The following is a 27,930-nucleotide window of genomic DNA, read 5'->3' on the forward strand; positions in this document are numbered from 1 at the left end:
TCATGTTTCACAACTTTAATAGAATATTCTATCTATTCTGTACAAATTGAAAACACCGTATTAAGTTACAAATGTGTAAGGTAAGGCTGGAGCACTCTACATGCCTGGTCACAGTGTTGATACAGCTGCTATTCAACTGCTGCCAGAGGTTGGCAATGGATGCTGAAACTAGAAACGTGTACCTGAAGTGCCACACAACAACAAAAGGTAGTTTTGAAGACTTCAGAACTTTAAATAAAACAAACTGTGGAATGGAATAATTTCAGTGTTGCAAGTAAGACACCCAAACTTCAGATTTATTGAACTGGTTCATTTTGATAAATTTCCGTGTTCAGAGCGAAAGGTCCTTTCATGCTGGACACTAAGCAGTAAGACTACTGGAAATGTTCTGGTTCTTTGGCTGCAACCCACTTCCATCAACAGCAACAGTTTGGCCTTTGCATTTTGATCTTCATCCAGAAGAGTTGTCATTTTGATGCAAGTTTGTTTCTTCTGTCTAGACTACTACATTGAGACCAATTTGAATCATCTGTTTTACAAGTACCCATATTGTATGCAAAAGAGGAAGAAGATTTTTCAAGTATATTAAAAACTATTAAAAAGCACTAATCCTGTCAAAGTACTTACAAACATGAATAAATAAATAGTAAGATGAACAACTAAGTCTCAAATATGACACCCTCTTCAATGAAGTAAAATTACTTCAACTCGATTGGTTGTACTGAGATAATAAATATGACATTTAAAGCTGCTCAAGCACTAGTTCAATTTGTAGGTTGCGAGAAACATTAAAAAAAGGGGGAGGGAACTAGCAAAAAAGTCATATTGCTCTATCTGTTTCAGCTACCATACATGTAATCCATTTACTTTAGCTTCTCAGCACATTGCTATTCCACGATTTTCAATGTTTAACGAGAAAATGGATAATCCTCACATGGTAGTCTGGACTATTCCCCTATGCATAGGGCAAAAGGCTCTAAAGGCCTATTGACATACTTAGCTACAGTGTACCAACGGCTGTAGAGTGTGCTTTATTTAAACCTCATATTTCCCAAATGCATTGAAGTTGCCACTGTACATGTTAAGCAATAAAGTTAGTGAAAATCATGCATTTTAAAACAAATTAATTGTAAGCATTGTTAATAAGATTGTGCTGCAGCGATGGAATATCCTGAACTGCAGGCCAGGTATCCAACTATTTGTTACAAGTTGTTCAAATATCACTTCCAAGTGGTATTTCCTTATTACTGTTGTTTGCATTCAGCAGGTTGGCTGGACTCTTTCTGTGTAAAATGAAAAAGAAAATAAACAGTTAAAAATCAAAATGGCATATAAAAACACGCTTCAACAAATAAGAGAAATTGGCGATGCAGTTTCAAATTAACTAGGTGTCATTAGCATGTACATAAATGCTACATGCAAACTCAGGCCACATCATAAAGGTCCAACAGCAGTCACCATATTTATTGGGTTCCCCCCTGCCCACAGCTGCTTGGTACCCTGTAATTTTTAATCTACTTTTGTGTTCTTAAACACTCCATCCTGTAGGTCAAGGTTCAAACAAACAAGAAAGTAAACCACCTCCTACTCTGCCCAACCAGAGGCTCTATGGGACTTTCAGTTCCCATTAAACAATTTTAACAATAAACTGCCACCTCCTCTAACTCTGAGGAAGGAGGAAGGCAGGGAAGGTAGGCTGCTTATTCTGCAGCACGTTCGAGTTTTTCCTTAGGAGCCTTGCCCTTTCTGGTAAGGTGATAAAAATGTAATTAATGTGTTGATTTCTTGTAGGTTCTGCATCACCAGCAGGTAACTATTCAACAATTTAATGCTGGGCAAGAAGTCCATATGTTAATCTGAATATGTAAAAGTAGAAACACCTTGATTAGGTAGTAAAACAACTTCCCCTTTGGCAAAAGGAAGTGTATTTGGGAGTGAGAACAAGTACTTAAACAGCTAAGAACTTCAGGTTTACACTGCACTTCTTGCTTTTTCTGTTGTAAGATAGGATTCTTAGAAAGTAGAATTTATTCAGTGAATTTTTGCTTTGCTTCTCCCTTTACCCTCCTTAGCATAGTTTATTATAAACAAATAGCAGTCACTGAATTCTAGTAAAGAAAAATACAGGTATAAAACATGACTTGAATGTCACTGACACAACATAAAATGTTTCTTAGTAACTATCGTGAAGAGCTCTGTATGTTATAAAAGATGTACTCATGCAAGAGTTCATTAAACATCAAGTAAGCAAGAGCTAAGACAACTTAAGCTTTTTGCCTGTAGCGAGGAAGAATAGGTGCAACTAGTTTAAGCTTCCTGATAAGTTTTGCCCTTGATAACCTGCACTAAATCCAGGCTATTTTTCTGTTCCTCACCTAAACTGCCTGAGGGTTAGAGTGGTCACTATCATCCCCACTGCAAGTCTGGATTGGAGCCAAATGCTGTCTCTTCTGCACAGATACGTCAAGAGACCTTTCAGACTTTGCCCTTGTGCTTTTCCTCACCCAGCACATCTGGCTATTTCAACTTTGTTCCCTCTCATCTGCCTGGGGTTCCAAGTAACACTGATGTGAATTAATTTGCACTGATCTGGGACTAAGTACGGGAAAAGAGGGATACCTCTACACAGAACACAAAATTAGCATTCTTGTTCTTAAAAAAGAAAAATCTAACTGCCACTGGTAGTACCTTGCATTCTATTCCTTTTTATTTAGAGGCAGGCAAAAACCAGCAGCATTTAATCAAAAACTTTCTGAAGGTTTATGTTTTTCTTGTAACTGCTTTGTATTTGAACATGGCCACAAAGTAGTGCACAGCATCACTTTTCTCCTTTGTATGCTGGGTGAGAGCCATGATAAAGTAACAAATGTTATTTAAAATATACTTAAGTCTTTTCATCTCCCTCCTTCCTTCTTATTCACCTGTTATATTTATACCAAGAACACAAATCAAGATTGACCACTGCAACCGTTTTGGCCAAATTTTAATATTCAACCAAAACATTTGTTATATTTTCTATTAAACTGCATTATCTTCTTTGTATTTTAATTCTGTAAACATTTAAATTGTATTTATTGCATATAATTCTTTATCCTGTAAAAACTGATTCACACAAATCACAAAGTTCCTTCTTAAGGATCTTTCAATGTTGATTACTGCTCTCAGAAAAAAAACCAAACAAAACAACCAAAACCAAACAGTGTTCCCGGATCTGAGTCAGCTGTTGGAGGATTTTGAAACAAATACTGCTACTTTATGCTATTTTTAGCTTACAGTTGAAGGCATATCTATCTTGACCATATATGCAAAGTGTTTAAGCAGGCCATAAGTATCAACACAGTATCTCAGATCCAGATTCCAACATAATCAATTTTCTCCCACCATTTTGTTTTCCTCAGCACAGCCCTGAGCTCCACACTGCCTTCAGCTACCCCGTCAGCCTCATGCAAACCATCTCACGGCCTGATCACAAGAGAACAAAGCACAGATAAACTACAATTCCCTTCAAGTTACAGCTGCTCCATCAGGCACGTGCATGTTTAAACCCATCTCTGGCCTCTAATGGCTCCTGTAAAATCAGGGACCAGACCCCAAGCTGTGAGTGGGATGGAGATCCTACACCCACACTCCCTCAGGCAGTGCTATTAAGCTTGAGCCTGCTCTTCCTGCAGTGTCCAGACTATTTGGTGACATTTGGTCATCACTCAGTCGCTACCAATCCACTGATTTGCCTTAGAGAGACCCTGTACCCTCATCTCCCCCTTCTAGCAAGATTTCCATTCATCTGTATTTCCCTAAATTAACTGTATTTCCCTAAATTAACTTCCCAAGACATCTTAGAAAGGTGGTAAAGTGCATTGGCCAGGCAAATAAAGACCAGAGAGGTTTTAACCCACAAAGATAAGAAGGAATTGCATCTTGTTTTAAAATAAATTTAGCAGTAAACACATGTGCTGAAGATCACTGCCAGTGCTACAGTGACAAGAATTCTTGCTGTAAAGGGGTTCTCTATAGTATCCATGAGAAAAGATTTCAGTTAATTTTAAAACTGGTAGAAATTTTTTTTCTATATCTTTAAAGTATTTCATAATATTTACTTATTCTGTGCAAGGAGTGTAAACTACTCTGGGCTTTTGATTCCACTTTGAGGTGAATGAGCTGAATAAGGTGAGACTCCCACCTATTTTTTCTCTTTTGCTAACAAAGCTCAATATAAAGCTTTTTGTCACTGCCTCTAATCTATTACGCTTGTTTGGAATTAAAAATGTCACCTAACACTTGCAGGAACATAAGGTAAAATGGAGAAGAAAAGCAGGTCTGAAAAGCTGCTTTCATGACTTTCCTACACAAAGCCCACCATGTCTACCCATCCAGTTAAACTGGTGTCCCATAGGATGGGGACATAAGCCCAAAATATCCATGCCATTTATTTTAACAATTTTATTTTTTCCAGACTGATCCTTCTTCAGATGAAGTTACCACCAAAAGAAATACTCAATTTCTATAAGTCTTTCTATAAGTTTTAACATACTAGACAGGATACATTCCTAGGTGATGCAAAGAGCAATCAAGCCTTTATTCTCCTTACTTTTCCAATTCACTTTCTGGGAAGCTTTCCATTGCTAAAGTAGCCATGCAGGCACAGGCAGCTCATCAAGATCTCATCTGACTCCCAAACAACTCTGCTGCCAACAATGGAATCAACACAGGCAGTAGGCATTACAGCTGATGCCCATTCTAGCAGAGAAGGTTAGAAAGCCTTTCAGTATTTCAAACGGCTTCCATGAAATAGTCCAGTTAGGGGTCCTAAGGCTGAAACCTATCTTTGGTTATTTTCTATTCTATGTAATTGAATGAGAAGAAGCAAGGATCTAAAACATACACATGGGAAGTAAACCCAGAGCTAACCAGAGTTAAGTTAGCAAGCAGTCCAAACTGCCTCTGTAACTTAGACAAAGCACCTTGAAGCACATGCAGTGTTTCTCCATAGCACCTTTTTTGGTCATGATTCAAACCAACACTCTGTATAACCCTGTCAGCTACTTCTCAATTCAAGCACAGCCTCAGTCATGTGAAATAAAGGCAGCTAAAGAAACACAGGGCATGCAAGCACAGAGAAAAATATACTATACAAAACAAGCTACATTATCCAGTTCTGTAGCATCTTTTGAAGCTACTTCCAATCATCTGACTGCTCAATCTTCCAAAGCCACAACTTATGTTATATATAAGTGCTTTGTGTAAGAGATGACAATAATCTGGTTGTAACTGAACAATTCAGATGTACTTAAAACAGACAAGAGTGAGAGGAAGGAAGGAGTAAAAATTAAAGCAGAAAGTGTTGACTTGTATTGTTATACATTTGCTAAAGGAGGACGTAATATGGAAAAGACTGAGGAAACTGGATTTGAAAGCAGAACAGACCAATTATTTTTTTGTACACGACAAAGAAAACTATTCTAGATAAGAAAAAACAAGGGTGGGAACTGAAAGGGAAAAAGAGGAAGGGGACAGGGAGAAACAGGACCAGAAAATGGGACGAACATAAGAAAGAATGGAAAACAGGATTGAGGTATGAGTGTTAAAAGGCAAAACCAGAGAACTTCAAGGTGACTTCAAAAATTGGAGCCAGTGGCTGACAATTTTTAATTGTGGGAAGGGAAAAGAGCTGTGTAGCAGTCTGCAACAGGACAACAGATAAGCCATTGTGACAAAGGGATGTTCTACTCCTGCAGGTGAACAACCAGTGCAAGTGTGCTGAGGCAGGTGGGCTGGTGTCTTGAAGCACATCCCATCAGAAAATCAACACCAAAAACCAACACAAAAGCACAGCTCAATTTTCAGTTTAACCAAGGAAAAGAAGGGCATTATCTATGCAAAGGGAATGACACGGAAAGATTATAGCTTCTCCTAAATAAGCAAAATAAAAGACAAGCTAAAATATGGGGGGGTGGGAGGGGAAGTATGGAGGCTGTTGCAGGCATTGTTCTCTATAAGGAATGGGATGAAAGGTGAGAGATGGCAGCATCCAATAGAAGGAACTTTTTCTTTCTTCTTTTAAACGAAGAGACAGATGAGCAGAAGAACAATACCTGTGCAGAATCATGAAAGATCAAGAAAAGGCTTCTAAGAGTGACTGACTGCCTTTGTCAGGCATCATAAATAAGATGGAAAAGACATACTAAGTAAGCCGATGACTTACAAGAGTTTAAGAGTAGAGAAGATACTTAAGAAATAATTTGCAAGTACACTAGAAACAGTAAAGAGATGCAACATCAAACCAGAAACAAGGAAAAAAAGTCTGACAAGTCTCAGTATCTTTTACCATATGTATACGAAACACAGTTTGACTGCTACAAAGGCAAAGCAGAAGGCAGGAAGGCAGAGTTGTCCTGACAAATCTAATTTAATTATACAATTTAAAGGCAGTCATCTCTATACACATTTCTTCCTAGTTTTTACTAATAAAACCTAAACTCTGAAGTCACAATTTCCCCATTTCTTTTCCCCATAAAAGAATAAAAAACAAAACAGAAAACCCTAGAAAACAAACCACATTACATGACTACAAATGGGACTCTTGGAAGTTAGGTATGAATGGAATTCCACCTTACCTAGAAATGTATGAATGATAAACAGACTTATATTACACCTAAATGGGAAAAAATTGAAAGGAACTGTCAGCATGGATGAAAAGTGAAATGTACAAAATAATACAGGAGGCAACAAACCATAACCTTCCAAGATAACCTAAGCTTTTTTTTTCCCCTACAGAATGCCAAATCCTTTGGAAGGATATTTGATACTTCACAAAAATATACGTTGACACAGAACTAACACTGTTTCTCAGCTGTCCAACTGTTACCCATTACAGGTACCCCACTGCATCTTGATCTTACCAAGCAGTCAGAATACTTATTTCTGCCACTCTAATCCTGTTTGATTAATCTTTGCACAAGACAGACTTTCTTTAGTACACAGTGTTTCTCATTAAAGAAAACCTAACTTGATTCTCAATAGAGTAGCAAAAAGCATTACTAGTGATAGGATGATGTATATAAAACCACACCAGAGGAGTAACAGATTAAGCTGCTGTTAAGACTTTCATCCAAAGATCAAGCAGTTTTGGAAGCTTTTCACTTTTTCATCTGTCTTTATAAAAAATTAAAAGCTGATGTTTTAAGAACTAAATGAACCCAAATTTGTCATCGCTGTCCCAGCTTCACTAAATATAAGCATTAACTTTACCAGGACTGAAGGACTGAAAAAGACCTATCAGAAGGAACACTAACCCTTAAGGCTGAATTTTACGCCAGGTATCAAAGTTTCAAATTCAAAGGTGAGGACTAACTTTTTTTGATTTCTAACCAAGTACAGACATGTGGAGTCTAACCTGCAGCCATCAGGACAACGATAAAGAACAATTCTAAGGAAAAGAAAATAAACAAACATGCTAATGGAGATTTGTCAGACTAATTCTAAGTTGAAGTCCACTCAGGGAATATTTGAATATGCACTTTCTAAAGGAAAAATATCTATCAGCATTACACAGAGATGGCATTAAGAAGTAAAGGCACACAGTTCGGAAATTATCTCTTTCTTGGTGCAGGTTGGAAGACAAAACCCTACATCTTCTCAACTGATGGAATGATTTAACTTGTAAGGGCAATTTGAGTGCTGAAGAAGATGAAAATGTTGCAGTCAGAAGTTAGGCTGAGGTTTGGGGTTTTAAAATAATTTATTGATATTTTCACAAACTATTATAACCTCAGTTACACTGCTCATAATTATAGTCTGTGTTGTGACTAAGCACACAGAAATCCTTACCTTCGGATCACCCTCTGCATCTTCTTCCTCTTCTCCCTCCTCTTCCCCCTCCAACTCCTATGACAAAATAGAGATAAACTAACAGAAATTAAAACAGGTTAAAAGTGCAACTTTTTGTAATGGACAAAAAGCAAAACAGCAAATTATGTTATCACTGTATTCCAGAGTGTTTCAGATGTCAGCACTGGGCTGATATGAAAGAATTCAGCATCTGTAAAATCTTTAAAAGATGATTTAAAGGTTTCAGCATGGCTTAAGACTCTGCTGCAGTCACCTAGCAATTTTTAAACTTCTACCTAACATGATCTGGAATTTCAGTTCTGGTAACAGGTCTATATGTCTAATTTTGTTCTTTGTTTTGATGTCCCTCCAAAGAGTCTGTTTATTTGGATTACTGTGGACAGGCTATGTATTCCTGTACAGAGGATTCTGCAGTATTTTGCACTGTGTTCTATACACAACTACATCCAAGTAATATGGCATGGGAGACAAATGAAAAATACACATACACTTCTATCAATACCCATCTTAAAAATAAATGTTTAGTTATTCAACAGCCTAAGCAAAGAGGAAAAAATGAGACTGCGTGCTGAAGGCTGCCAGCTCACATCAGACCACCAGCTTGATAACTTCTCATGTTTTAAGAGTATGGTGAACTCGACAACAGTCAGGTATGTACCTCTGACAAATTAGCAAGAACATCACAATAAAGGCAGTAAAACAAAAAATGTAATTCTTTGTAAAGGATATTAGTTCATTGAAGTGTGGTAACGTTTAGTGGTTTTATGCAAAGCCTTTCACAGCATGCTTGTATTCACACAATGCTACTGCAAACAGAGCAGAGCTCTTCGTATGCTAGAAATTCCAGCCTAAATCAAGCCTTTATGCTGAGCAGTTGCACACTCCCCCCTTTTTACTTTACATTTAGTAAAAGAGTCTTTAAGCCTGTGACAACTAAAAGCTGACAGCTGAATTCCACTACCTCCAAAGTAATAGATGAGATTGAAGATTCTTATGCAGCACTCAAGAAATTAAGAGCTTGTCTTTAATTTTTGACTGAAGTCAGAAAGCAGCTTTCAAAATACTGGGAAAAAATGGATAAATGTTCTTGCAGAAAGTACTTTTATGAAGAAGAAAAACCAGCCATGGATTTTTTTAAGTCAGGTATGCTGAACTCTTTTGGAAAGAATTATCCATGAGAGCATTTTCAAACAACTATTTTCTACTCTGTATAGAACTATTTTTGGTTCTAGAATGCAGTAGCTAATCAGTTATCTATAAAAGATACAGTGTGCATCTCACCTCCTCTTCACCTTCTTCATCTTCTTCAAACTGAAAAACAAACCCAAGGTTTTATTAGCTCTATTAATATTTGCATGAAAACCTCTGCAGTAATGGATGTAGCATATTCAAACACAGTAACTGAAACTAAGCCTCTTCCAGAAGCAGATTAACAACTCATAGCAAGCTGAATGATGCTTTCCTATTCCCCAGGAACAGGAATCTCTTCATTTTTTTTTTTGCTATTCTCTTTTAAGTAATACTTCACATCAGTCTAATTAGAAGAAGAGGAGAATGTTTCTATCTACATGATGACTAATAAACAAAACGGTTAAGAGCATACATACATTATCATCATCCTCTATAGCTTCACCAGTGAAATACAGCACAGCACGAGGGACTATCCTTTCACGGAAGAAGTGTCCAATTTCAAAATCTGCAGCTAAAGTATATTCTGAATCTTCATCCTGTAAGGCAAGTCAGCTTGATTTTTCTAATACAAATGTGGTACGCTATACAGAAGCAGACGAAAGTATTTCAAAGTTACAGGTTTAAGAAAACATTACACTGTCATCATCAACCTGCAGGTCACATGGACTTTCTGTATACTTTGTAACAAAAATCTAAGGTCTAAAATCTAGATTTGCAGAATTGAGATTTACTGTAAAAGTTTCCTACTTTCTACACACAGACTACTGTGTCAAAAGCAGAAATAACAGCAAAAATACACAGTACTCAATAAAAGAACCCTAAGTCACTATAGAGTGACTTAGTAAAAAGGACACGGCAAAGTGCAATTGTGCCATTTCAGAAACAAACTTACCAATGACTCTCCATCACCAGATACTGCAAAAGGAAAAGACAGCAAATTTAAGACAAGCATGTATAGTCTAGCTCACCTCAATATTCCAGATGACAAAACACAGTATAAAGACCTTCTCATACCAGAAAACACTGGGGCTATAAAGGCTTCAGAAGGCAGCTACTGAACCTTTAATGGCAATTCAGATTCATATGAAGTTAAACCTACAGATACTGTACTTGTAAAAATTTTACATGTTGTAATAAGATCAAAGCTGCCACATGGATGTCACAGATTTTTGCACAGAAAATACTCTTTCTACAAAGATGGATTCAGAAGCCATGCAGATCACATTTCCCCTTTCAGAGATCAATACATTTTATTTTGCATTGATGCTGTAATTACAGTAACTACTTCGCTAGAGCACTACAAACCCTCTCATCTCCCCAAATAGAGATGATCATTTTGCCATGAATTTGCAAAGTGTTGTTGCAAAGAGGCCCAGTACTGTAACCAGGAAGGAAAAGGGTGCGTTTCTTGTTTGTTTAAAACCAAAACCAACCAACTGACCAACAACAACAAAAAAAACCAAAACAAAAAACCCCAACACAAAGCAAAACAGATTTCCCTTTTCTACTCAGGTCCCATGGCACTGTGATCCTACTACAGAAGTGATCACTTGGTTCAGCCTGTTCCTTAGTTGAAAAATCAGCTACCAGTAGATGTCAGTCTTATCTTTCTTACACAGATGCCTCCAGAGTATGTCCTCAAAGTATCTCAAAAACTAATATAACACCAACATGATAAAAACAAATCTCCATCCCCTTCTGAAAGCAGCAATAAAAAACTAATTTAAAGGGTATTTCTGCACCAAACAAATCCCAACTTTGGAAATACGTATCACTTGGTCCTTATCCCCATGTACATGGGGATTTGCAATGGTAATTAGGAGGGACAGGCAGTCCATAATATCCCACAACCAAAATTGAGAACCAATGTCCATTATGTTCTGTACATCTCTGGAATCACAGAATGGTTTGGGCTGGAAGGGACCTTAACGATCATTTAGTTTCAAGCCCCCTGCCATGGGCAGGGACACCTTCAAGTACACCAGGTTGCTCAGAGCCCTGTCCAGCCTGGCCTTGAACACTTCCAGGGATGAGGCATCCACAGCTTCTCTGGGCAACCTGTGCCAGTGCCTCACCACCCTCACAGTCATCAAGAATTTCTTTCTAAGATCTAATCTAAGCCTGCCCTCTTTCAGCCTAAAGCCATTCCTCCTTGTCCTGTCACTACATGCCCTTGCAAAAAGTCCCCTACCACCCTTCCTGTAGGACCCCTTTAGTCCACAAAATAAACTACTTCCTCTATCCATGCTCGCAAAAAAGTACACTGAGAGATGTGCCAAGGAAAAAAGAAAGTTTTGGAATCCATCTAAATTGTTTAAATATGTGAGTACACATCTAACATTAGGCAACTAAGAAAATTACAAAGTTGTATGGAGCATTAGGGATCACTAATTAATCACAGAAGAAACTACAGGACGTTTGTCACTTAAGACAAAGGTTTCAATTAAACCAATATGCTTTAACTTGACCAACACTGGAAGAGATTTCTTTTGCATGTTAGAAACCTCAAATTGATGCATGGAGCCATCCTGTGGTAAAACAAGTCAACTTCTTTAGGAGATTCTACATGAGACTGTTTCCATACTACAAATCCTGTTTACAATACACACCTCTTGGCCAAATGCTACAAAATAACATCAGAACAAAATGATCTGTTTGGATCGGCTGCAGTTGCAATCTTCCTCTAATAAGAAGACAGTATACAATGCAGCAGTATAAATAATTTGAAGGTTTAAGCTGCATAAATACAAATACATATAAATAAAACAACATATTTCAAGATTCCTAAATTTTTATTTTCCAAGCTTACCCTTTATAGGGCTGAAGAAGTTAAAAAAAGAATCATTAGGTACTTGTTTAGTAATTGTCCGAACTGTGCCTCGACCCTTGTGTTTCTGCTTTTTCTTGATTGTTTTAACTGTAACATTTTTTCCTTTCTTCCAGTCAATAGTACACCTAGAGACAACATGTGGAAAACAGCATTTTAACAGAAGACATCAGTGAAAATAAGAAACTGAGCAGAGCAGCAACATCAAGGCAAAGATGGTTTATTATTCTCTGGATAAAGCTAGTTTTACACTCACTAGCAAATGTATCTGCTTGACAAGATGTGAAGAGGATGCATCACAGAACTAGAGACTATGCCTATCTTGGACACATCAAATAGTTCCCTAAATGAAAATGCTGTACAAGTTTGTCTTTGCAGAGTAATCACTGCCCCCGCCCATACTTTAATAGCCCCTTTGACCCAACTACTGGAGTTCTGTAACCAAGGATGTGATAAAGCTAGTAGAGAAAAAAATCTCAGTCAGACCAGCAGGAAACAATCCTGTCACTACAGGTCAAGGCAGTATCCTAAAAATAAATGCACAAAGAGTGGGCCAAGGAGAGGAATGCTTTAGTTCTATAAAGAGCAGTGCTCAGATTGACTTGGCAGCCAAGTGCAGCAAGCTGCAAAGAGTTTACTTCCCTGTTCTGTTCTGCTACTGTACAAACTGACGCTTTATCTCAATTAAATGTTTCTCTCCATCCATCTATAGTTTTATCCAAAACTGCACATGGCAAAGAGAAATAGTGGTGTCACAGTAATCCTTAAGTGCCTCAAAATATATTGCCCTGTACATAAATGGCCAAAGTCAACAGTTTTATACTTAACCTGTATAACAAGTCACAGACATGTTTTCCTGCTCTACTTGTACCAGTATCTAACACCTTCATCAGGAAACATCAACTGAAATCAAAGTTTTGACATATCAGCAATTTAGGAAAGCATTCCTCTGTAAGACTTAAACTGAAAACATTTTCTTGTAATTAACTAAAGTTTTCTTCAGTGTAGACTAGTCTGTAACTTGGACACAACCTTCACTAACCATGCAAGCAGATGTTTTGCCTCACTTTAGGTGAATACTCAATTCAGAAGCTAGTATGTAGCATTACAAGTCAGAAGGTTTTGAGGTTATTAGGATGCCTTCAAAAAACCCCAAGTATTTGGCATTTCTTTAGTTTAAAAAGAACCAACAACATAAAACCACAAAAAATCCCCAAATCCCCCACCAAAACACATCCTTGAAAGGATAAAACCAAAACTAAACCCCAAGAAAAATATCAACAGAAAGAGACACCAAGAAGCTAAGAAAAATAAGGTACAAAATCATTTTTCATTTCTGTCAGCTCTGCTCTGGTGTGACACTGAAATTCAGTTATAGAACAGAGATCATTGATGTCAAGAGAAAGTCTTAGGTTAGATGGAATGATCTTTTACACCCCAAAAACTCTAATATGGTGTCCAACTCAACAGACTTCCAGAATAGTCATAAGAATTCACCATTCCACAGTTGGTTTCTAAACACATTTTGAAAAAAATTAAAAATTAAAAATTGTTGCATTAGCCACAACTACCAGATCCAAACTACGTGGCCAGTACATTCCAGCCTCAAAACAGGTTGAAAGAACTGATGGTACATGTGACCAATTCCTGCCTGATCATTACATACTAACTCCTGTTCGAATAAAAATTGCTGAGGAGATGAAAAGAATCCAAGAGAGTCTAAGGCTACTCCTCAAACTGAGGAGGAGGAGGAGGAGGTGGTCTGTGAAATGTAAAGTAAAATTACCTAATTACCTGGAAATAAAAGTTTTGTTACCTCAATTAGTGAAGAATTACATTTCAAAGGCATATGATTTAAAATATACACTGTGTTAAAAGTATCTACATCCATGCATCTGTTCCTTCTGATGCTGAGGCTAACATCATCATAATCCCTACAAACATTCCCAGTTTTTAAGTCAATAACAATTTTATCTTCATTAATCATTATCACAGTAAGCGAAAAAAATATGCACTATTACTTCAGAAGCTTTTTTGAATTTTACTTTTCCTTACCCCTCACAATCAACTATTTCAGGTCCTTCAAATGAAAAGGGATCTGTCTTGTCTGGCTCCGACTTCATCTTGTATGTTTTTGTCAGGACTGAATTAGAGAAGTAGTCATTGGGCCCAAAGTGGAACTCTAATGAGAAAGACTGGAAGAAATTTCCATTATAATTTTATGTTACCACGAATTTTTATCAGTGAAATAACACATCAGCATAATTATCATTAATCAAGCATTAAACTCTGCATACAGGAAAAAATGAGAATTTGATGACAAACATATCTTTCAAACCAGAGCAGAACCAGGAAATTTAAGAACATCAACCAATTCTGAAAGTGCAAGAAGCCAGAACAACCATGGCTAATATTCAAATTCTAATCAGGTAATTACTACATTTCATTCACCTTTACATATAGAACTGCTGTCCTAAAAGCAACCTCAGAAATAGGTATTTTAAAAAAAGTCTTGGTTTCATTTCCTATGGAAGCCTCTCACCATCCTTGCACTAGGGATGATGTCACTCGGAAGTCATTTTGTCATCAGAATAGCACCGCGCAGTTCTGTTACTCTCCCAACTCTGATCAATGTCGTGACCTTAAAAGACTGAAACAAACTTTATTTCTGACTAAAACAAAATTTAGATTGAAGGAGTTTATTTAAACAGTACACTTCACCAGGCACCAGAGCGGGTTTTCCCATTTGATAACAGAAAATCCTGCAAAAGAACACTGGCTCAAACTGAATCCTACAATTCTACATGTCTTAACAGGCTACAGCAGGTGTAACTGCCAAAAACACTAGCCTTGAATATACTTCCTCAGGCACTCTTCAGAGTCAGGCCACAGAATGGTCTGTTGTCACCAAGCCTGCCTTGCCATCCTGTTTTTCAAGGCCATCCATGTGCAAACAGGATAAACAGCTCTGGAGACATCAGCCTGTTCATCAAAGACATTTATCCCTCACTCATCTCCCAAAGGCCCCTTAATCTTTCTAAGGCCTCATGAACCTCCTAGCGACTGAAATCTGCAAAGCCAGTGGTCAAGGAGTTATGGAAACTACTGGCAACAGCAGCCTTCCCAAACCCCACGCTCACTGTTCAAGGAAAGGAAGCCACTGGGACCCAGAAGTACACTTGAATATCTGTCTGGGCTTCACATTGCCTATTTTATTTTAGCTTTACTTCCATTTAAAAGCAATTCAAAACAGCTGTACGGTTTGGAGGCCATCTTCAGCTAAGAGTAATCTCTCTCTGGCAAACACGCTCAGGGGAATAGTTACAAACTTAGCTTATCCACTACCAGTGACGAACACTCATACCCAAATAATCCCATAAACCATCACTGGGGCTATAAATAGGCTACCAGTGGCACTACTTAGCATGCAGGATCCCCAGGGCTAGCAAGACAACAATATCTGCAGAGGATGTATTTCAGCATTTCATTGTTTACCTGCTAATTAGGAGACAAGAAGCTTCAAGTTTCACATACTATTTGAAGTGTTGCAGTAGTCTTTACTTGGCTACCTTTGGGGTTTTTTATCTGCTATGTTCTCATAAAGTTCAGAAAAGAGAACTTACTTTTTTAAACTATTTAAGTTATACCCAGATGCAACATCCAGGTCTGAATATGCTAGCTGAGGATCCTGATGTCCAAATAACTATATAGGTAGAAATTACAATTATAGAATACATGTAAGTTTACTCACGTGATTATAAATAAGTAAAAGCAAACAGTGAAAGAATCACTTACACTTCATGCAAATTAAAGTTTCTATGTACATAGAAACAGAACTTGAAAGGCCTTTAACTGTAGCCAGGCAAATCCACTTTTGGAGTGCCACAACTACAATTAATGGCTTTGGGTCAACAGTAACTCAGAAAATGCCTTACTATCATGTACTTCTTTTAGCAGCAAAACCTAATCCCCCGCAGAATTAGTGTATTTATTACACACTGATTATGTGAAGCTTTTACAGTACAAAGCAGCCACTGCTGCACCGATTTTCAACAGCAAGAGATTTCAGACAAAAGTCACACACAACTGGAGAACGGGTTTCACTCAAGCAGTTAGTAATGCATCCTTTGTCTCCAAATACAGAAGGGACATAGAACTTGTCAGCCTCCCATTACTGGATTTAATGTAGCACTGGAATGGAACCTATTTACAGAAATGTGCTGTCAAAAGGTTACGAACAGTGCAAGACGAGATAAATCCACTGAGGTTTTAAGAGCAATTCTTCAGCTTAAGGTACTGTAAAACAAAGCTGAATGAGAACACAAAATCCAATTATTACCAAATCATCCAAATGCCACCAAATAGATATGTTTCAAGATGAAAAGATCCAACTTCTTAGAATACTATACTTTGTGTTTAGACAATTAATTTTCTTCATAAAACTTGTATCCTCTCCTTTAGCCCTAGCAGTGTTTAGAAACTTAATTCTCAATATTTCTCTGCCTGTACTGCTTTCTTGCCTATTATCAGCTCAAGTGTTTAAGGACTTAAAAAAACCAAACAAACTTTGCTTCATCTGGTATTAACCTTTAAAAGCTATTCTGAGAAAGTCCCTTCATCTTTAGTGAATCTTCAGTGAAGCTTTTCTTCCATTTATTTTGGACATTGTCAGAAGACTATAAATCCATACAGCAAAACAAAAAAAATGAAATATAAGAAAAAAGCCACGATGATAAAATTTAAAGAAAGGATGTTTAGGCTGTTAATTCCATCCTTCTCCATGCCTCCCTCTCAGAAGGAGTTCAGGGAATAAGTATAGTCTGGATGAATTAAATAAGCAACAGAACAATGCTCTCTAGGTACATTTATAAAAGATTATATATTTTCTATGCCTTTCAATAGCGCAGTATCCATCATCATTTTTGATTAGTATCCCCAAGTCACTGTATTGAATATTTTATCAAAAGAGATGGAAGTAGCACCTAGAATTTTTCCCACAATTAATTTTCATTTGAAAATGAAAACTAGACATATAACTTTGTTACTAAGAGCAGCTATATCAGAATTTGAGAGAGAAAAAGCAAAAACTAGACAGAACTGACCAGAATCTTAATCTATAAACTACAGTGATGTCACAGATGTCCACGCTAAGAATAAAAGAGCAAAGGGTCAGGAAAGCTGATGGCAGATCTTTAAAAGGCAAAGCTTGAAAATAGTAGCTTAGAAAGAAACCTCACACCTACAGCCAAAGAACTGAATGAAAACTTTGGAATGCTGTTCACTTCACTACTACAATCTTCATGAGAAACAAGCAGAGGAAACTCACCATAGGCTGTCCAGGTTCAGAAAACTTAACTTTAATATCCTGCAGATGTTTCAAGATAGGTTCATCATATTCCTAAGCAGAAAAACAGTAAAACCCTATTCAGCAGGTAATATTTGGAAGAACCTCCTCTTCTTAAAAACCTTGTAATTATTCAGCAATTTCAGCTAAAGTAAAGACCTGGATCCTAATTTCTTAAATCGTAGTCGCAAATACTTTGTGCCAAATTCTCAATCATTAGGCCTCTCCTTCAGTAAAAAAGGTGCCAAATGCCAGGCTGTGTGAGTATGACCAAAAATATAGTAACCATTCAGGATATTTATTGCCAGACTCACAGAAAGACATGCTTCAGGGAATTCTGTCTTAACAGCATTAAAAGCAATTAATACAACTGGGCAAAACTACATAATCTATTTCACATGAATTCAATTAATCCATGGATATTTTTATAATATCCTTGCAAAACTAACAGTGCTTGTCCAAGCACTTGTGCCTTTCAAGCATCTTCAGGGATTCTAAAGGCTCAAATATTTGGTCTCTCACACACATTATCCACAAGGACTGACTATTAATGGGAAAAAGCAATTAATTTAACACAACAGAAGGCACTCATTTCAGAGGAGAAACTTACTTGTACTAATTCACTTAGCATATCTACATTCCTAAAGATAGTAAACCAGAAGTCTGGAATCCCTTTGACATTTGTCTCTTCTGCTTTTTCTTCTATTACCATTGCATTTTTCAGGTCTCCCTGGGGAAAAAAAATACAGAAACATTTGAGAAATGAAATTGTGACTAGTATATTTAATAAACAGGGGTAGACAAAGCAATTGCAATCTCTGAAACTGTGTTTAAGGAACATTTGAAATGTACAGGTTTTTTCTCATCAATGAATACAAGGTTTACTTACACAATATGTATACCTTTAACTCAGATTTACTTTCACCTCATTTGAAACTCTTCTATATGATGACTAAATAGACCAAGTGACAGCTTCACTGACTTGACAAAGAAAAATAATTAAAACATGTTTCTATCTTTCTACAAATAGAAAAAATAGAAATACATTTCTATTTTTCTATGAATCTACTTTCTGTAGCTTCATGTGCCATTTACAGTGTTTCATCTAAAAATTTAAAATTTAACTCTGCCCTCTGAAATACTGGTTTAGCTTCCCCATTTTGCAAAATACTTGGTAAAGTTGGTTTTCATGGTTAATTTTAATTATTATTAAATCAAATTTAATAATCTGTCTCAGATTATTGATTTGTTATATAGAAGTCCCTACGTGTGACTAAGACATTTCTCCATCACCAAAAAATAGCAGAAAATGTGCAGTCTGAATTAGTTGTATTGCACCTTTCCTTTTACACCACTAGATAGCAGCAGATATATTAGATCTTCAGCTACTTGGGCCATCACTGGTCACGAACACAAAGCTGCAGTTTACTTCCCATCTAGACATGTCTGATTTTACAGTTGTGTGGAATATGGCCTGTCAATGCTGTATTTACACAAAACCTAACAAACATTTTTTGCTTATGCACAAGGAGCACTGTGTGTGTCATGCTAAATCTCAGGAGATCAGTAAAAACAAAAGAGAACAATATGCTTTGTATACAGAACAGCATCCAAAAAAAACTAAATAAAATCAGGCCAAGGAAAAAAAAACACAAAGAAACCTGACAGAATAGCAAACACAACTTTCTAAGTAGGTTGATTCTCTGAGAAAAAGCCAGCCATGAGCATGCATCTCCAAAAATGATGGCAGGAAAGTAACAGGCAGCCTACAAACTATATTATCCCTCCTAAATCTAGATAGCTCCTACTCAAGAGACAAGTAGGAGTCCACACATTTTAGGGAGCACGCATTTTATTAGGCCCGATTTCATTTTATGACTGTGACATGTGTCTAATCTGTATTTATGAAAATGAATGCTAATTATGTCCCCCAAAATAACAGGGACAGGTAGACAAACAACCAGCCTTCTATTACCTTGGGGTATCAATGTAGCACTGGAATGGAACCCATTAGCAGGAAGATGCTGTTAACAGGTTACGAACAGTGCCAACAAAGGCAACTTTTCAATTCACTCAGGTTACAAATTTGAAAAAAGGCTAAACTAAAAGCTTAGAAGCTTTCACTGGACATAACAGTGTATTCATCACAAGAACTTATTACTGATAAAAAGATGAGTCTCTTAATGGAAAGACCAGGAACTAACTCTGACAATCTGATTTATTACCAGTAGTTCATCACTCAGCTTGTACTCACAGCCAGTTTTTCTTCTTCCTCATTTTCACTGTGCCATTCTGCCTCTGCATCTGTGGGTTCAGCTTCTCCATTAATAAACTCTCTTCTCTGTGTTAGAAAAATGAAGAATGTAGTCGAAGATGTAAAATTATACATACTCAACCAGAACTGACAGGAACAAGGAAATAAAAATTACATACACAGTTTTCTCACCTTATCAAAAAGGGGTTGATAGAGTGCTGCGTATTTTCTCTCTAAATCATGTACTTCTTCATAGAACTTAGCTTCTATATGGGCACATTTCACCTGGAGCTTTTTCAAGGCATCAATTCTTCTTATCACTGCTTTTGGAAAACTAAAAGCCAAACAATTATTTAAGGTTAAAAGTTAGTTACCTCAGCATTTATTTAATGTACCACTGTGAAATAGGCTGCTTTTAACTACTTGCAATTTTTAAATAAAAGGCTCATGTCAAATACACATTTCTTCAAAACCTATTTCAAAAAGTTGAAAGAATCCTCTCCTACCCAAGTTGTTCTCAAAGGTGTTATCTTCTGTTCGATCCCCTGGGGCCACCACCCTCCCCGTGTAGTTCAGAGATCTGAAATTAATACCTTTGTTTACATCTAAACTTTTAGACTAAATCTCTGTTGATCCATCTATGAAAAATAAGAACTGTGCACTCTACAGGGGAAAGTTTTGATTCACAGGTCATACTTAAAAAGCACACATTGCCCATCTGCACTTTAGGTTATTAAACATTTAGATACAGTCATGTAAAAAACTCTTTACAGAACGTATATATTTTTTAAAAGAGATCTACAACCAGCTATTCTCAGTCAAGAATTAAAGACAAATATGTACTAAAGGCAATATTTAAATCTACTTTACAGTTAATACAAAACTAAGCTTCAAACTAGGGATTTACATATCCTAAGTTTTCCATTACATCCTGAACAGCATTCCTACAGAAACTCAGTCAGTGCAGCACATGCCCTGCCAGAATAAGGGTCACAGGAGGAAACAATGGAGGGCAGCAGAGTTATTTCTATCCAAAACAATAACAGCCAAGGAAAACACTGAACCTGACAAAATTTTGTTTGCCATTTTGCGTCAGCAAACTAAAACTTGACTCTTCCTTCCTGAAGCAGGCCATTAGGAATCATGGTTTAAGTCAACCATTTTTCTTAGTGAACCCTTCGTTCTAATTTCCCACCTCAATTATTCATTAATAACAATCTATTATGCTTTCAGTATTCCAAGAATTTTATTATGCCCACTACTTACGTGTCAATGTAACTTGAAGGAGTAAGTGCTGTGTTGTCAAGACGTTCCTGTAGAGCTGCCAAGGCCTGTGGATTTTGCATCACTTGGTCTGCTAGTTTTTCTAAGAAGACAGAAAACCACTTTTAAACAAATCTGCGTTTATTTATAGTGCTTTTGTCATACTGTGCCTTACAGCAGTCACAGTAAAAATATTCTCTATTTTCAGACCTCAAATAACACTACTATAGTTAAATAATACCACAAAAAAATTACTTCAGGACCAGCTTTCAGAAATATATATTGAATAATGATAGAAAACACACCTTTCTCTTTGTAAATCAGTCGCGTTTACAAGGGAGTAGTTTACTGATAACATAAGCTAATTTCCTGTTTTCCCCTTATGTAAGAAAGTGCAAAACACGAGTTTATTCTCCCTCTACATCAGCTGTATAAGCCACATATAAATTTGCAAGAGGAGAACCACTGAATTATACTTCCAAGATATTTGTTTTCCAGTTAGTCTGACTCCTGAAAAAAACCTGACAACTACTTTGCGTACTGTACAACAAAGAAGCATAAACACTATGACCTCAACAACTACTAATTTTTTTAAATAAAGGTAATTTTATAATCTGTAAGACTCTTTACAGGAGGTCAGATATAAAATGCTTCTGGGTTAGGAGTTAAAAACCCTTACTAATAACCAGTCAGATTGTCATGGTGGGAAGACATTTGCTTTTCACACCCTTCCATTCTTTCTCACTGCTTTTTTCCCCTCAGACATTAAAAAACCCAATAAATGGCACAGCACACAGGTTTGGTTGGTGTGTTGCTTCTTCTTACAAAATTTGAATACTCAGAGTAATAGTGGAACTGTAGGCTTTTGGCACACTGAAGTATTCATTTGATCAGCAATTATCTGTAGATCTTCCAAATGGAGAATAAAAACTGCAAGAGGACACATTACAGACGCATTTTCCAACAAACAAGACAGTAAAGAACTAGCACAGACACTGCTCATTTTAATAATTACGCTGATAACGATTACATGTTGTTACAAGCTTGTCTATACGGGCCTTATTGCAAGTGTCTGGTGGGTTATTTTGTGAATAGTAAAGCCTATTCCTAGTCACAACATATACAAAAATATAGCCTTTATTCTGCTTTTGGCTGCAGTGAACATGGAAAATATCAGAAAGTGAACAGTTGGCCTAGATATCATTGCTTTGCAAACACATCTGTAGTTTTGACTGCAAAGACTTTGGAATTGTAGATAAAGAAGCTTCAATACACCAGACAGTAGGTTTATCCCACTTCTGTAATGTTACCTACTACTATGTACTTCTTACCTTTTTTGTTGGTTGCATTTTTAGCAGCCTCCAGAGAATCTGAAGTAGTATCTTCTGTTTTACTAAAAGAATTCAAAATGTAACATATTAAAAAGGCACATTACAAAAATGTTAATATTTAAGAACAAGTTACTCTGAATTTTCATTTTACTACAGGACATGTTTTATAAACAAGTATGCCAATAAAAGATACATATTTATGCCTAAACTTGTGAAAACTTAAAAGGTTTGGATATAAAACCAGATCTCCTAACATGAATAGGATACAAAGGCAGAGCAAGGAAAGGTAAAGAAAGAAAAAACCAACCAACCTCAAAACAAAACACAACACCAAAGCAAAAATCTTTGACAGATAAATTCATCTCATTAAGTGAATGGCTGGTCATTCATCTGGACTGGGTCACTCCACACAGAAAAATGTTATTACTCACAAATGAAAACACATGATACTTTTAGTGTAAGTGATGAAGAAAAACACAAGAAATGATACAGGTAAGAAAGGAAGATAAACAAGAGATAAAAGTTCTGTTTCAAACTTCCATAACAAGCTGTTTTGTTTTCTAGTAAAGGCATTTACTTCTACTCTAAAAGAGATGTCCCTGTCCTCCCCAGCTCCCTGCTGCAGTGTCTTCCATCACACTTCCCGTGCTCCCTGCCAGTGTACAGGTCACAAAATGCAGACTGGATATTGCTGAAATTGACCCTAACCCAGACACAAAATGAGAAGAGGTATCATATATGCAAAGGGGTATTATTAGATACTGGACAGACCAGCTTATCCAGCTTACTCTGGTGCACTGCAAGCCTCAGAACACCAGCAGCACATATGGATTTGCAGCTGTTCCATAAGATGGTTATTTGTTCAAAAATTACTATGTAAACTAGAAAACAAAATGGTGACTTTTGCACACTTAAATTACATAGATTAGAGAAACACTGAGCATCCGTGTTCTCTTCAGTTCTTTAGGGCACTTAAATATGAACACTGAAAACTTAATCAAGACAAATGTTAATCCAAGAGAAGACTAATGCTGTATCTGATACACTACAATCTCAGTTTCTCCTGTATCAAATGAGCACTTTGTCCTAGCTGTAAGTAAAAACAGCCTAGTTAGAGAAAATATTACCATGTCATTCTTATCCAAGTTTGGTAATCCACTCTTCACAGGTTAAAAAAACCAAACAACTCTCCTGCAGAAGACCAGATATACTGTTGGCTCTGACCACCCTGATTTAACTTCAAGAAAACAGTCCAACATACCTGTTATCTGCCATCTGTGTGCCTGTATCCACCTGCAAGTTGAAAAACAGCATTTAAAAATACTTTTACAGCAATTTGTTTACCTCAACAGATGATGAAAATAGAACAGCTCATTGTTTAAAACCTCGACACAAATTAACAGCTGCTGGTTTTGCTAAGAAATTCATCATGCATAATTCCTTACAGTAAACAGCTACCACAGTACCCAATTCAAACTGGAACTTGCTCAGTTTATAAACAGTCTGTTAGGTGGTTTAACCCCCCTAAAACTTACTTTTTCTCTTAAATTCTCCAGATACTAAAACATTTCTACCCTATCATGTGTCTTCAGCCTGAAGACAAGTGCCACAGTTTCCTAAATTAGCTCTGCATTCTGTTAAACAAAAATAAGTCAAAGAAGACGACATATTATTTTCTAATTCCTTGACAGTATCATAGTAAATAATGAATTTTTAATCTCTGCCTATACTAGAGTGGCATACTAGAGCTGAAAACAATGAAAGTTCAAATGAATTAATTACAACAACTTCCAAATGACTTTTTTCTTCCACCACCCAGGCAGAAAAATATGCTTCACTTGTCTGTCTAATCAGGGCTATTTTCATGAATAGTTGCTTCTGGTGCTCTACAGTGAGCCTGCTACTAGATTAAAAAAAAAAAAACACTGAAGGGAAAATTATTTACCAAGAGAAGGGGTTTTGACAGTAGTCATGAGGGCACAATCCCCTATATAAAGATTTGCCTTGAATTTATCAGGTGTGAGAAAATGAAGAGGAAAGATGGGAAATTAAAATCTTGGTATTAGCAATGACTGGAACCAAGTTTAGCACAGCTACTCCAGCCCCCAATATCTAAATTAGCTTTCCTGAGAAACCGGAGGGAGACAGATTGTCTTACTTATTTTGCTGTTCTTTCTTTACTGGGGTGAAACACCCAAATCTGCACATCTATTTTAGTAATATTGTTTTTTTTTTTACTTTCTTTACCCCCATTCTAAACAGCTGAACACAAATTCAAGCAATCACTTCCTATCACACAGAAGCATAGGTGACATTTTCCACTAACAAGCTTTCAAGAAAGCAGATGTTAGTTTGCAAGTCAAGTTCAGAACAAAAAGGAGCTTCAATCACTCATGAGAGTCGAGAGATTTGATTTCTTAGATTCTATAAAGGCTAAGTAGGCTGATTAGGCCCAGCTTCCAATACAGGGCTACCAAAGAAGAACCCAAGTGCTAATGCCAACTTGAGCAGCAGCCCAGAGATTGCATGCACGCTCCCATCTGGAAAATGCTGAATCCTGCTCTAAGCTGGAAAAGCAACACTTTCACAACTGCTTTAAATAGAGCTGAAAGGTTTTGTTCACTTATGAAAATACTAGGAGCACACTTCAGATTATTCCACAGGAAGTTATTTAACATCTACCAAACAAGCCACGAGCCCACCGAATAGGGCAAGCCCAGGAACAAACAAAAGGGGCTCCTGGCAGAGTAGGTGTTTCACCAGCTCAGGCAGATTTATTTGCAAACACTTCCTCTTGCCTTGAACATAACAAAACAAAGTGACCATGGCACCAACGACCTGCTAGGGCAAAACAGAAGATTTTTACTATCTTACAGCTGAAGAAATAAAGGAGTATAAAGGAGGCTTTTATAGCAAATAGAAGGCAGGGGAAAAAGATACAATTAAAAAGGTAAGACAGAGCAAACTGACCTAACATCAGAGTTCAGCCAACAAGTTACATGATCCCAGTCACTATTAGAAGAGGCTATAGTAAGCAACTAAAAATGCAGACTTGTGTTACTCAAAAATTATCCTCAAACACTTGTTGCTTCCAACCTATGCTCCGTGACAGAGCTAATGGAAAAAGCACATTCCTCTGCTGCACTGTATGTGCTGTATTTCCTGGAGGGAACTACTTCTCAGCTCTGCTGAGGGAAGGTAAGATCCTAATTCGCGTTTGGAAAACATGGAATAAAGTTGCCCATAGCTTGAATAATGTTAAAACAGCAGTTGAATTAATCTCCACTAGAACAGACATGAATTGGGCACGTTCTAACAAAAGCCATTCACCCAAGTAACAAGAAACAACAACAATTAAAAAAAAGAAAAAAAAAAATACACCATTCCCTGGTGCAAATACATACTTTAAGTCTTGTTTCACTCCCTAGAGTTGTGGCTTTGGCAACTGGAAAGTAAAAAGAGTTATATCAATCAATAATTAGAAGAAGCTTTCTTAGAAAACAGCTTGTGATTCCCGTTTTCATCCCAGCTGCCCCGTAATGACTTCACTGCCACAGAGTCATCAACAAATCGGTTCAGCACGAGTTGCTGATGGCAGGAGGGGAAAGAAAGACAAAGTTAAGTGCACACCTGGCTGAAAAAGTGCAGTACCAAAGCACTGAGTCTTCATCATCTGCACTGTTTTCCAAGCAAGTGAGCTCAGTTTACAGCCAGTGAAGACATGAAAAAGCCATCAGAACCCCAAGGAAATAACAGTGGGAGGCATCGTTGTTATCGCTGCCACCACCAATAAGAGGCCAAATTAGCATCTTGTTTCTGTTTTCAAATGACTCCTGCAGACATGAAGCGCTGGGGAGAGAGGGGACCAGAACAACCCCTTGTCCCACAAAGTACAGGCTGCTGCAACTGGCCTGGCACAAACAGCACCCACCATCAGTCACTAAAAACAGCAGGAAACCCTAAACTCGACGCACACCAGGACAGGAAAAGGCCATTACAAGGACAAGTAATATCCTGAAGGACACAAATTTAAAGGAAAAGTCTGTACATTGGCGAGATATACTCGTAAATAAAGTGTACGAAGAATAAATCTTCTCTGCCAAGAAAGCCTATGACTTGTTATAAAAAACCTTCCGAACACAACTGAAACACAAAGCAGGAAACCGAAGGGCTCCTGCACTCACAGGAAGGCTCCTTCCCACGGCTGTTTCTGTTTTTCGTAACTATAACAAATCAGAAGGGAAAGTTGTGACTTCCACGTTAGAGCCGCTGGGATGTAACCCCGTGGGGAGCCAAAACCACAAGAGTCTGATATTTTCACGAAGGAAAATTCGAAGGGATGGTGAAAAAAAACAGTCGAAAGGAAGGAGCTCATTAACCTGTTCCACAAGCCCCGGACATCAGCAATACCTGGGCCCCCCTCGGAAGCTTTCTTGAAAGAACGCTATTTTGTTGAGAGATGACTTTATAATATTTGTCTCGTGATTCTGGTTCCATCTGTAACTCACACGCTCTCTTCTCTGACTGGGTATTTCGAAGCACCGTGAGCAGATGTTACAGGAACGGAGGAGTCTGGCAAACCCTACGAGCGCTGGTATTACGCGTAGTAAACAAACGTAGCGGCAGCGAGAATTTTAAACAGGCCCTCACTTGGGAGACAGGGAACTCGAAATGAAAACGCGAGCCCTCTCAAAACCCCCCACCACGCTGCTGGGGCACAGGACCGTGGCTGAGGTCAAACGAAGGCACCACGGTCAGCCGAGCGGCCGAGGGCCTGACCCAACCCGAGCAGCGCGGCGTACGAGCGCCGAGGACACCGCTCCCCACCAACAGCCGCCCTCCTCCTCCTCCTCCCCCGCTCTGCCGGGAGGGCGGGGACAGGGCGGGCGCGCCGCCAGCCCAGCGCGGCCATACATGCGGCCGGAACCGCTGCCTTCCCCTCCGCCAGGCTCGGGGCAGCGCGGGCCGCCCCTCCCTCGGCCCGAGCTCCCCGAACGGTCCATAAAATGGTGCCCGGCCAGGCCTGGTCCGGCCAGGCCGGCTCCCCCCTCCCCTCGCCGGGCGGCTCCGCGCGGAGCGGGCCCCGAGGGCCGGCGCAGCCCGGCAGGGCGGTGTCCGGTCCGGGCCGTGCGCGGTGCCCGGGCGGCGCTGGCGGTGCCGGTCCCCTCACCTGCCCCTGCGCTCCGCTCCGCGCCGCTCCCGCCGCAGAGGCCGCAGCGCCCGCGCCCCTCGCAGCCTCCTCGCTCGGGCAGCGCCGCCGCCAGCAACGCCGCGTCCCATTGGCCGCGGCACGGGCGCCTCCCTCAGCAAACGCGCCACCGATTGGCTCCGGCGGCGCCGCGGCCGCCACGCCGCACGCGGGCCATGTTGACTGTGCGGGCTCGCGCCGCTCGGCCAATGGGAGCGCGCGGCGGGGGGAGGGCGCGCGGGCCTGGCGGCGCGCGGGGCGAGCGCGTGATGCGGGGCGGGGCGGGGCAGCGCGAGGAGGGGGGGGGCGGCGCGCGCCCGAGCCCTTAAAGCGACAGCGACACCCCCGCGCTCCCGGCTCCGGCGGCGCTTCCACCGCAGGGTTATCCTCGATAATCTGCAGGAACTTCCCGGGCTGCCTGTGCCGGCCCTTGCGGTCCGCCCAGCAAAAATCAGGGCGGTTGAAGTGTTTCCCCAGGAGAACCAGAGCCTGTGACCGCGAGGGTATTTCCACCTGCCCATGGAAAGCCTCATCAATTCCCTCCTCCTGACCGGGGGTGGGTGGGGGAGACGACAGCGAACACCCACAACAGCGTCACCGCATGAGCCCTTAATTCTCAGCCACAAACGCTCGACTCGTGCCTCTGTCCCTGGGCAGAGCTCGGTGCACTCTCGTTGTGCTCTC

At 38.9% G+C, this 27,930-nt stretch overlaps 1 protein-coding gene and 2 non-coding genes across 6 annotated transcripts; all 3 read right to left on the reverse strand.

Moving 5' to 3' along the window:
* On the reverse strand, positions 1-27,345 carry NAP1L4 (nucleosome assembly protein 1 like 4). Of its 4 annotated transcripts, none has more exons than XR_007631450.1 (17): positions 27,229-27,345; positions 25,463-25,503; positions 23,320-23,351; positions 22,059-22,120; positions 20,731-20,830; positions 19,657-19,798; positions 19,465-19,551; positions 17,821-17,940; positions 17,193-17,264; positions 13,922-14,061; positions 11,849-11,994; positions 9,932-9,954; positions 9,456-9,575; positions 9,130-9,159; positions 7,828-7,905; positions 6,615-6,652; positions 1-1,283 (listed from the first exon to the last, which is right to left on the reverse strand). XR_007631450.1 is itself a non-coding variant. In XM_050335527.1 (17 exons), the coding sequence occupies exons 3-16, from the start codon at positions 23,331-23,333 to the stop codon at positions 6,647-6,649; spliced, it is 1,119 nt and encodes a 372-aa protein (XP_050191484.1). In that variant the 5' UTR covers positions 23,334-23,351; positions 25,463-25,503; positions 27,229-27,345; the 3' UTR covers positions 1-1,283; positions 6,615-6,646. The 4 variants fall into 4 exon arrangements, 2 of the variants coding, with proteins under 2 accessions (XP_050191484.1, XP_050191482.1); XM_050335527.1 differs by having other exon boundaries at positions 7,828-7,884; XM_050335525.1 differs by lacking the exon at positions 6,615-6,652 and having other exon boundaries at positions 7,828-7,884.
* On the reverse strand, positions 15,992-16,112 carry LOC126651382 (small nucleolar RNA SNORA54). The gene has a single exon (XR_007631664.1). It is a non-coding gene; the product is annotated as a small nucleolar RNA SNORA54 (small nucleolar RNA).
* LOC126651383 (small nucleolar RNA SNORA54) lies at positions 19,132-19,260 on the reverse strand. The gene has a single exon (XR_007631665.1). It is a non-coding gene; the product is annotated as a small nucleolar RNA SNORA54 (small nucleolar RNA).
* Positions 27,346-27,930: the final 585 nt, after the last annotated feature.

This window comes from Myiozetetes cayanensis, unplaced genomic scaffold (genome assembly GCF_022539395.1).
Source record: "Myiozetetes cayanensis isolate MyiCay16 unplaced genomic scaffold, myiCay2020 scf6-25, whole genome shotgun sequence".
NCBI lineage: Eukaryota > Metazoa > Chordata > Aves > Passeriformes > Tyrannidae > Myiozetetes > Myiozetetes cayanensis.

Excerpts from the sequence above, each read along its gene's own strand:
- NAP1L4 (XM_050335525.1), bottom strand. Across the intron at positions 17,941-19,464 it reads AGGAAGAAGAAAAACTGGCT|GGAGACCTGAAAAATGCAAT; the intron begins GTGAGTACAAGC and ends TTTTTTCCCCAG. Across the intron at positions 9,576-9,931 it reads CTGGTGATGGAGAGTCATTG|GATGAAGATTCAGAATATAC; the intron begins GTAAGTTTGTTT and ends CTTGCCTTACAG.